The sequence below is a fragment of the Megalops cyprinoides genome, chromosome 11 (assembly GCF_013368585.1).
Source record: "Megalops cyprinoides isolate fMegCyp1 chromosome 11, fMegCyp1.pri, whole genome shotgun sequence".
In the NCBI taxonomy this organism is placed as follows: Eukaryota; Metazoa; Chordata; class Actinopteri; order Elopiformes; family Megalopidae; genus Megalops; species Megalops cyprinoides.
Window position 1 is genome coordinate 6555026 of NC_050593.1, and position 11336 is coordinate 6566361.

The 11336-nt window shown below is 50.9% G+C and overlaps 1 protein-coding gene across 1 annotated transcript; it reads left to right on the forward strand.

The window, feature by feature from the left end:
* The first annotated feature begins 1531 nt into the window (after positions 1 to 1531).
* Positions 1532 to 10708, forward strand: tsga10 (testis specific, 10). The gene is made up of 16 exons (XM_036540755.1): positions 1532 to 1612; positions 2054 to 2209; positions 2526 to 2705; positions 3041 to 3118; positions 3283 to 3434; positions 4323 to 4438; positions 4630 to 4784; positions 5550 to 5605; positions 5709 to 5877; positions 6397 to 6507; positions 7319 to 7504; positions 7900 to 8067; positions 8507 to 8709; positions 9021 to 9125; positions 9837 to 10001; positions 10699 to 10708. The coding sequence occupies exons 1-16, from the start codon at positions 1532 to 1534 to the stop codon at positions 10706 to 10708; spliced, it is 2091 nt and encodes a 696-aa protein (XP_036396648.1).
* Positions 10709 to 11336: the final 628 nt, after the last annotated feature.

Sequence of the window (11336 nt, forward strand, 5' to 3'; positions counted from 1 at the left end):
AAAGAGAAAGTTACTGGAACATGGATGTTTCTTAAATGTGGTGTTTTTTTTTTTTTATAAGAGCAGACAAACAACATTTCATAGAAGCAGGTCTCTCTCGGGTCACCAGTTTGCTGATTGGGGTTTAAAACTCTCAGCCATACTGAACTGAACAATGCAAAGCGTGTCTCACAACACAAATCAAATAACTCTCATCAGAGCATTGTTCACAGAGATCAGGTGCGCATAAGGGACAGTCGTACAAACATTATCAGTACAGCAAAGCAAAAATGCTTGGATTGCTATCTGAAGCAAATCCTTGCTGGACTGCAACATCCACCAAAGCTACACACCTAGCTGTCATTTCAACCGCTGTTTTGAAATTGGTAGGTGGTTCAATTCCCCGCTGGGGTTGTACTGTTTTACCCTTAGGCAAGGCACTTAACCCACTATTGCCTCAGAAAATATCCAGCAGTATGAACAGATAAAATTGTAAGTCGCTGTGAGAAAAGAGTGTGAGATGAATAACAGTAATGTAATGTAATGTACATTGGGAAGGGCTGGTGGTAAATGACAGTAATGTCATGTAATGTACATTGGGAAGGGCTGGTGGTAAATGACAACAATGTAATGTAATGTACATTGGGAAGGGCTGGCGGTCTGGCCGCTCAGACGCAGTGTACAGAGTGTGTTCTGTGACCGCAGGAGAGTGGGTCGGCCCACGCCACCCTGGACCGGCTGCGGGCCGAGCAGAGCCGCACGGGCGAGCAGAACCAGAGCCTGCAGGACTCGGTGCGCCAGCTGCGGCGGGAGAGGGACAAGCTCGCCAAGCGGCTGGAGAAGCTCAGCCTGTCAGGTGAGAGCCCGCATCCACTCTGATTGGCCCCCGTCAGCTGAACACTCGCACACAGGGATATAGCTGTGACCTATTCCAAGGCGTTGTGTGTAACTCCAGTTATTGACCCATCCACCATGCATGTGACAGCAGGGCCCCTACTGTTTTTAACAACTGTCTGTGTGCCATCAGCTTTGTAGCTTTAAAATAGCCAAGATGGTTTCTTAAAGTTTTAAAGTGATATATTGCCAAGCAAGTCATTTGGGCCAAGTTACCTGAAAGAACAGAAGAGGCATTGGGTAAGATTTGTTTTGATTACTGCCTCTTCGGTGTGTATGAGGTAAGCATGCGAGTGTATTTGTCTGCTGAAACCATGTTTATTTGAAATGTCAAAGCTTTGAGTAGGCCTGTGTTTCCAAATGTGTATGTACATGTGAGTAACTTGGCCTGTTGGTGTGCTGTGAGCGTTTTGTCATGGAGTATACAGAAGAGATAACCCATAAAACTCAGTCTTTAGGAAGCAAAAATATGCTGTGTGAGCAGGAGGTGACAGGGTGTGGCTCTGTGTTCCCGCTGCTCTCTTGCGCAGAAAAGGAGCAGGTTCCGAGGGCGGGGCGGAGCGGGGCAGGGCAGCGGAGGTCGCGGCTGGACTGCTTCGTGCGGAGCGTGGAGGAGGACCGCGACTACTTCAAAGAGGAAGCTGAGAGGCTGCGGAGGATGCTGAGGCCCGGGCGCGCTGAGGCCGCCCCCCGGGGGCCCCCGTCCAGTCGCAGCCCCCCCAGGCAGGCCCCCGTCAAGGTACTGCATGCAGGCTGAGCCCGTTCAGAACTGGCTCTGTTGTCTGTCAGTAATAACCGGGAGCCCGCAACAGCAGCTCCATGCCACCGGGCATGGGTGGGTGGCCATTTCAGGGTTTCCTCATCTCACTGCTCTCAGGCACCCTGCGATTCATCAGGAGCCTGTGGGTTGCTTAGGTGATGTCAGTCGAGTAGCGCCCATCCTCCAATTGATGCCCACTCACTGTGGTGCACTGTGGGGTTTGTAGTAAAAAATAGGAATTCACTGCTCCTGCATAACTGCAGAGGTTGCTGTGGTGATGCAATTTTGAAAATTGAAAAATATTTTTTAAAAAGTGAAAGGCAGAATTTCCCTAGTATATTGAACACATGCACTGGGTGTGTCCTGTGCTGTGGTGGCCGGGCGTGTCCTTATACACTGGAGTGTTCCGCTTTTGCTCAGGGGGGCTCCTATGATTCGGAGCTGATGCGCCTCCTGCGAGAGAGGGATGAGCTGCAGGGAATGCTTGACAAGTATGAGCGTCACCTGTCCGAAATCCAGGCCAACGTCAAGGTGCTGACCGCCGACCGGGACAAGACTGCCGTTCAGTATCAGAAGGTGAGTGCTCCCTGAACACTCACACACACACACACGTGCTCACATACACATACACAAAGATACGCACACTCACACACACACATACACACATACATGCACATACACACACACACGTGCTCACATACACATACACAAAGACACGCACACTCACACACACACAATCTCAAACACACATACACACACAAACACATACACTGAAACCTGTTGCACACAGGTTATTACCACTGACGCTCATTCTGTCTAAACCCCGTCTCCCCCTCACACCCCTTTGCTTCCCCTCACACCCCCCCCCCCCCATACCCCCTCACGCCCCCAGGCTCAGGAGGAGATCGCGCACCTGCGGCGGGAGGTGATGAAGTGCCGCTCGCCGCGCGCTCAGAAGAACGCCGTGACGGCGCACAGCATCCTGAAGCGCGTGGAGGCCGAGCGGGACGAGGCGATGACCGACCTCAAGCGCATGAGCACCGAGAGGGACAGCCTGAGGGAGCGGCTCAAGGTAGGACACGGACAGACAGATAGACGGACAGATAGATGGGCAGACATGCGGACACACATGGTGTGTTCTTGGTCTTCTGTTTGTGTGCAGCCAGTCTTTAGAGCACCAAGGCAGCGCCAGTCTCTTCAGCCTGCTTGGTCTAAAAACCCAGATCTCTGGCACTGCACAGTATGGCCACTAGAGGGAGACATGATCATACATGAACTCTGCTGTGTGCATTGTGAAAGCTTTCCCAATTCAAGATGTGTATATCCAGGGCCAGAGCTTGAATGTGCTTAGTTATGCTCTGCCTCTCTCCCACCTGGGCGCGTTTGTCCGCTGTGTCATCCGAGCAGATCTCTCAGGAGACGGCCATCAGTGAGCGCGCACACCTGGAGCAGAGGGTGGAGGACCTGCAGTCCACTATTTTCACGGTGAGAACATGTCCAAGGACCCGCCTCCTTCAGGTGGCCCCACCCCCAATGCTGCAGCCCAGCCAATTGGAGCGCTTGGTGGAATCTGGATTGATGGTTGCTGTTAGTTCTGTGATGTGCTTGAGTGCTGCCCCCTGGTGGTGAGCCCGTGTCTGTGCTCCTAGCTTGAGCAGGAGCACAGAGAGCTGAAGAGCAAGCAGGTGGTGATGAAGGAGACCATGATGGACATGGAGGAGGAGTTCTGCAGCCTGAGCCACAAGCTGAACTCCACCGAGGACGAGCTGACCCGCAGCAGGAAGGAGTGCAGCATGCTGAGGCAGGATATACTGATACACTGAAATACTATTACTATATTAGTGGTTAAGGAGCAGGACTCGTAACCGAAAGGTTGCCGGTTCAATCCCCGCTGGGACACTGCTGCTGTACCCTTGGGCAAGGTACTAAACCCACAGTTGCCTCAGTAAATATCCAGCTGTATAAATGGATAACATTGTAAAACAACTGTCACCTATGTAAGTCGCTTTGGATAAAAGCGTCTGCCAAATGAATAAATGTAAATGTAAATGTACTACAGTTCTGACACCCGCTAACACTTATAGACCATCACGCTGAAATGCTGATACACTGAAAGCACTGACGCAGTAGGACATGGAGGCTCTGACACGCTGGCACACGAATACTGATAGACCCGCACACTGAAACACCGAAATGCTAATACACTAATACACCTAAATGCTGACACATTACCACCGACGGACTGGCACACTTACAGACACCGAAAAAAACAAGCTGAAACACTGAAATGCGAATACACTAATACTGAAACTAATACACTAACACTATAATGCTGACACACTACCACCGATGGACTGGCACACTTACAGACACCGAAAACAACAAGCTGAAACACTGGCAGATTAAAACGGCAATGCACAGACACAGGGACAAACTGGAACACTAACACAGACGCACTGAGACACACTGGCTCACAGGGGGACACAGATACACGGTGCGGTGATATGCAGTGATAGCGACACAAACGCTGGCACACTGACACAGATTCACTGACACGCTGATCCACAGACAGACTGCTGACGTAGGAACAGTTCTGTCTGCACGGGGCACCTCCGCATTACACAGGCAGACGGACGTAATGGCACTTCTGACTGTCATCTGTGACTGACAGCTGTCCGCTTTTGATCAGGCTGTCCAGTACCCAGATGGAGAGCGCCCTGAACGACAGCCAGGTCAGGCTGAACGCGCGCTTCGCAGAGCTGCAGGCCACCCAGGAAAAGAACAAACAGCTGGACGAGAGGAGCGGTGAGGGCAGTGCCACAAGGCCCAGACTACAAATCCCATCAGCCCCTACTCTATGCAAACACATTCATGATTTGGATATTTCCTATGTGTTGCTTGGTGTGTATGTGTATGTAATTCTCCCTGTGTGTGCATGTGTATGTATGTATGTGTGTGTGTGTGTGTGTGTGTGTGTGTCTGTGTGTGTGTGTCAGACGTACTGCTGCAGCAGGTGAGCGGGTTGCGGGACGAGGTGACCAATCTGCAGTCCACCGTTTCGGATCTGGACCAGCGCAGACACGTCCTCCAGGAGCAGCTGGAGAGGGAGAGCACCCTGCTGGTGTCCACACAGAGCCAACTGGACGATAAGGTGACCCGCACTGCATGGGGGACACACTACACCCTACTGCTGTATAGGGCTGGGACGATATGCTTTTGTCACAATACGATATTATCACGATACTTTGGTGCCGATTCGATTCGTATTGCGATTCTACAAGTGTTGCGATTCGATAGTATTGATTATTGCAATTTTTCTGGCACTATTTTTATTCGTGTCACAGTATTCAGAGGCCCAAATGTTTAGAAGCGCCCTCTACAGGCCTGGTGGAATTCTCGGCCACTCTTGGCTCACATTTGTCAGTGAAAGCAATACAGCAGTGCAGCGTCACTATTACGCATATGACGTCACAGAAAGTATCAATTCTGGGAAAAAGTATCGATATTTAGTATCATGCTATAAAAAATCGCGATATATCATGAATTAATTTTTTTCCCCACCCCTACTGCTGTAGGCTTCTGTCACACCACTCTGCATAGTAATATACTGTTATATTACTCTACAGTGCTCTTTACAGTACTGCCCTACACTGCACCATACTGGTATATCAGTCAGTATTTGTACACAGTGTGCTACCCTGTTGTAACTCATTAAAGTGTCCTAAATCTCAGCCATTTCCAGTCATTCTGCTGCTGTGTGCTTTGCCGTGCTATTAGTTGCTATAGTTCATTTCAGTAACTTCTGATCAGTAGTATATAAGTTTGTATACTGCAGTGATACAGATGATGGTTTATGCTACTGTAAATTGTGGTATCAGGCCTTGAGTTTCACCTGTATTTAATTGTTTCATTTCAGGATAAGCTTGTGCGAAGTCTAAAGCTCACAGTGGAGGAGCTGGAAACATCAGCTGAGTAAGACACCGTCAGATCGTCTTCTGGTTCCCACGGTGAATTTGTGGGCACACGCAGAGGCTAACCCCCGACCCCTGACCCCTGACCCATTGCATGCCTGCAGGTGCCTGCGGGAGACAGCGATTGGCCGGGAGCGGGAGCTGGCGACGCTGAGGAGGAAGCTGGTGGAGGCGGAGGAGGAGCTGGCCTCCGTGTCCAAGGTGAAGGAGGGGGCACTGCGCGAGAACGCTCTGCTGCGGGACGACCTGGACAAGGCCCGCCTCGACTACCAGGTAAAAGCAGCGTACAGCCCGCTTCAACTACCAGGTAAGAGCAGCCTCAACTACCAAGTCAGAGCAGGGCAAGGCCCGCCACTACTACCAGGTAAGAGCAGCCTCGACTACCAGGTAAGAACAGGGGGCAGCAACACATCAACTACCAAGTGAGAACAGGTTAGGTTAGACTACCAGGTAAGGATAAGGGGGGGATTCAACATCACTGAAACCTGGTAAGAAAGAGGCCCAGCCCAATGATCAAAACAAACCAATAACATCTCACCATTCTCGCCTCTAATTTTTTTTGGATCGGACTATTGTTGTCTTATTCTGAGCAATTAGGAGAAAAAATGTATTTTCCTCTTGCCTTGTGTTGTGGTACCATATACCATAACCACCAAAATGAATCAACATTGCACAGGTGGCCTGTGTTAACAGTGTTGATAAGAAGTTGCTGCGTTGTGGAGCTGAGGGGGCATCTCGGTGCTGACTGCTGCTTGTGACGGGAAGTGACAGGACTGACTGCCCCCTTCCCAGGCCCTGCAGATGAAGCTGGAAGACTCCACACAGGAAGCGGAGAGCCTGCAGCAGAAGATCCAGGACTACAGCTCCGACGTCTCCCGCCTAGAGAACCTGCTGGCATCCAAGGTAACGCTGCTAGGGCACCTGTTTAGCACAAGTGTAGCACCTGCCGAGGAGAGACAGAGCTGCCTGTGAGGAATTGCACAGATTCGTGAGACAAAAAAGTTTTTTATCTGCATGAAGGGGAAAGCAAACGCAGTTATTTTGATTGGTCGTAGAGAGACACGTACACATGCACACACATACACATACATGCACATGCTCACACACGCAAATAGACGCACGCGCATACACACGCGCGCGCACACACACACACACGCTCGCACTCACGCACGCACACACACACACACACACACGCTCGCACTCATGCACGCACACACACACACACACACACGCGCACACACACATGCACGCACACACACGCACACACACACGCGCACACACACATGCACACACGCTCGCACTCACGCACACACACACACACACACACGCTCGCACTCACGCACGCACATGCACACACACACACACACGCTCGCACTCATGCACGCACACACACGCACACACACACACACACACGCACACACACATGCACACACGCTCGCACTCACGCACACACACACACACACACGCTCGCACTCATGCACGCACACGCACGCACACACACACACACACATGCACACACGCTCGCACTCACGCACACACACACACACGCTCGCACTCACGCACGCACACACACACACACACACACACACACACACACACACACACACACACACACACACACACACACACACACGGCTAAAGCTGTGGGGAGCGAGCGCGAGCGGGACGCGGGGAGCAGGTGGGAGCCCCACGGTGTCTGCGGTGTCCCGCGCAGGAGCGGGAGTGCGAGGAGCAGCTGGAGGGGAAGCGCCGGGCGGCGGCGCAGGCCGAGGGCTGGGAGGAGAAGGCGCGGCAGGCGGAGGGCGCCGCCAGCGACCTGCGGCGGGAGCTGGTCAACTCCGACGCCGAGAAACGCCGCCTCAAGGACAAGGCGGAGAGCCTGGAGGCCAGCCTGCAGGAGGTCGGTGACATCATCAGCGTGCGCCGCGGAGAAGGGGTCCGCTCACCCTCTCCGCATGTACACAGCAGTGGTATCACAGATATTCTATTATGGTCAGAAATTCAGCTCCAGCATTCTTTGTGTCCTCTATCCAGGAGGTTCTGGTTGGTCCAGGGCTAACGATGTCCCTATGCTGAATATGAATATAGAATATTCAAGAATATCGAGAATATCAAGAATATATATTCAAGAATACTTCAAGAATATCCATAGCTAACCAGCAAATCATGACTTTCAATAAGAGAGACAAAATGGCAAAGACAGACTTTTCAGGGTGGAACACACCAAGCTGATTATCTGGTCAATATTTTAAGAATCTTGGGTCATGCTGACTGGGGGTAACTGACCTGTTCCAGGCGATGATGGCCGAGCGCAGCTGTAACAACCAGGTGGCCCAGCTGAACCGCAGCTTGTTGCTGGCGGAGGATGACCTGCGTCAGGCCCAGACGGAGCGGGCCGCCACCCTTACCGACCTGGAGAAGACCCGCGAGCTGTGCGTCAAACTGGACTCCAGCAAGGAGGTGGTGAGTGGACCTGCTCTGTGCCGCTGTCTCTGTGTCCAGTCCAGCGGCGCTGTGTGTGTGTGTGTGTGTGCGTACGTGTGTGTGTTCTCACAGTGCTTGTGTGTGTGTGAGAGTGTGTGTGCGCGCGTGCATGCATGTGTGTGTGTTCTCACAGTGCTTGTGTGTGTGTGAGTGTGTGTGCGTGCGTGAGTGTGTGTGTGTGTGTGTGTGTGTGTGTGTGTGTGTGTGTGTGTGTGTGTGCGTGTGTGTGTGTGTTCTCACAATGTGTGTGAGTGTGAGTGCGCGTGCGCGTGCATGTGTGTGTGTGCCTGTGTGCATGTGTGTGTTCTCACAGCATTTGTGTGTGTGTTTGTGTGCGTGCGTGCGTGCGTGCGTGCGTGCGTGCGTGCGTGTGTGTGTGTGTGTGCGTTCTCACAGCGTGTGTGTGTTCCTGTTGCAGGTGCTCAGGGAGCTGGACGTGTGTCGCTCAGAGGTGGAACTCTTGCGGAAGCAGCTGTCCAGCGAGCGTCTGTCCATGAAGAGCCTGGAGTCCATGCTGCAGTCGACGCGGGAGAAGGAGCTGCACTCCCAGATCAACTCCCAGGAGCGGCACGCCGAGATTCAGCTGCTGCGGGACAAGCTCACCATGGCCGAGAGCAAGGCGTGAGGGCCGCGCCTGACCCCAAACACCCCGAGACACACACACCCCAACACACATGCTACCCTGTGTCCAAACACCCCAACACACACTACTCAAAAACACACACACCACCCTGGCTCTAAACACCCCAGCACACACTCACACACACACACACACCGTCCTGACCCCACAAACTCCAATACACACACACCATCCTGACCTCACATGCCGCCCCATGCCCACACACCCCAGCACACACACACGCCGCTGCACCCCACCATAACGTGTGTGTAGACGGGCTTCCTCAGTGTCCCCCTCTCTCTGCCACTCTCAGGAACTCTCAGAGCCGAGAGCTGGCCCAGCTGCGGTCTCGCTCAGAACAGCTGGAGAATGACCTGGACATCACCAAGAGACAGCTGTCCACCGAGCGCTTTGAGAGGCAAGCCACCTGCACCTATGCTTTACTGCTCTCCAGCTCTCAGGCCCACCTGAGCAAACTAACAAGCCTGTGCCAAGTGGCCTGATTCATCCTCACACTGATGGTCCTTTATCAAGAAGTGTGTGTGTGTGAGAGAGAGACATGAATGATGTGTTAATATCTGTCCCTCGTCTCTCCTCTTTCCCCTCCCCCCCTCCCTCGCTTTCTCTCTTTCTCTTCCTCCCTTCGTGTCTCCTTGCCTTTCCCTTCCCTCTCTCTCCCTGTCTCTCTCTCTCTGCCTTTTTCTCTCATTCTACCCCTCTCTCTCCCTCTCCCTTCCTGTCCGTCCTGCTCCCTCTCCCTCTCCCTCTCTCTCAAAAAAGCTTTTATTGTCATGACCACACAGATGTACAGTGTTGCCAAAGCAGCATCAGATAAATATGCAAACAAAATGACAGTTAACCAAAAAATATGCACACACACACATACAGACACACAGAAACACACATACCTATATTTATTCACATTTGTACAATTACTGGTTATATGCTTCCGGTCCATTATCTCTCAGGCTGTGGTACTCGGATATGTATGCTGCTAAAGGTGCAGTGTTTCCCTCTCCCAGAACAATTTGTAATTTTTTCTTAATCTTTCCATTGCTGAAATGCGGGGAGGGGTAATTCAAAGTATTTGTAGTATTTGTCTCTAATTGTATCTCTGTCCCTGCTTCAGGGAGCGTGCGGTGCAGGAGCTTCGGCTGCAGGGTCTGTCCTCCTCCCCCTCCCGCCCCTCTCACAGCCCTCGCCGTTCCTGGTCCCCCGAGCAGTCCTTCCGTGCCTCCCCTGACCGCCTTCCCACCGCCGAGCGCTCTCCAGAAAGGTGGGCGCGCGCACCTGAGTACTCCTTTAGCACTCCTGAACATTTCTGCGCACTGGCTTCAGTAATGACAGAGCCAGAGGGCCTGAGACCTGCTGAAAAATCACCAGCACACGATTTTGAAGGAACACAGTTGTGTGCGGTGCCATTGATATTATTAAGCCTGTGTGTGTATGTGTTTATGTCAACAGGAGTGTGGCATTTATGGAGCCGTATAGCTAAACTCCAGTCCCTGTTCCGTGGATAAGCATGACCTCACTCAGGATCTGTTCATCACCTAGGAGATCCCCTGTCTGAAGGCTAAAGCTGTGTTGTGTTTGTGACCTATGTTTCTTTTTATTCTTTTTGTCTTTGACCAAGTACATTTTTATGTTTCTGAGATTATTTTGACTCAGTTTTATATGTGTCCCTGTTTGGGCACATTTATTGTTAAATACATTTCATTTTAATAACTTTTGATGTCGTAGCTGTGTTTGTGGGTTTTCTCTGATCATATTTTGATGTATCCACCTTATATCTTTAGCTGATCACATGATTTAATTACTCCTTGTTTTGTTATTTGTACTCAAGTATTTAAAATGTTATAACCATTCATTTGTAAAAGATAAGATAATATTTTGATTGTGATGTTTGTGTTTTTGGATACAGCGTTGTAAAGCCTTTTAAATTGCACACCTTTAGTGCATCTAAGATCTCTGTATTTTGGTGTAATGTGCAGGTGTGAATAACGAGCAAAATGAATTGAAATAAACCGTTACTGTGTAAATCCATACTCCTGTTGCTTGGTTTGCAATTCGGTGTGTTTTAGAAATGATATTGAGACTTTAATGTGAAATGGTTCGCCTTTCACAAAAAGCAAAGTAACCAGCGGCTGTGAACCATTTCCATGTCACTAACAACGAGTGGGACCAGGGAGTCTTACCTGATTCCCCTTACATTGCCTGGTACCTTTCTCTCCCTCACGAATTATTGAAACGGACCACAGGCGGCTGTGATCTGATCCGCTCGTGGCTTAGATCTCTTTGCGGGTAGTCGGATATGTCAGTCGATTAGTAAATTGCTATTGAACCTCGTTAGAAATAAAATAAAATAATTCAGAGAAAGGTTAACGGTTGTGAGTCTTGCCTGTTAAAGATAACAGCTCGTTTGACCATTCCAGGAATTTTTGGTTGAGCATCTGGGATGTTTTGAAATCCCCGTAAACCCCCCCTGTGCAGTTGTTGTGTCATTACTTATCGAAAAGTCTGTAACTGTCGGCGGTTAATGAGTTACAGGTAGCCTATATTGCCCGGGTGATCACACCTTGGCGGCGATGACGGTGGCGCTTGTTTTCTATTGGTTGTTTGCGGCACCTAC

Bases quoted from the DNA above. Each gene is read 5' to 3' on its own strand.
- tsga10 (XM_036540755.1), top strand. From the start codon at position 1,532: ATGCTGAGGCCCGGGCGCGCTGAGGCCGCCCCCCGGGGGCCCCCGTCC. The intron at 2,706-3,040 runs GTAGGACACGGA...TCATCCGAGCAG, and splicing joins GCCTGAGGGAGCGGCTCAAG to ATCTCTCAGGAGACGGCCAT. The intron at 5,606-5,708 runs GTAAGACACCGT...GCATGCCTGCAG, and splicing joins GAGCTGGAAACATCAGCTGA to GTGCCTGCGGGAGACAGCGA.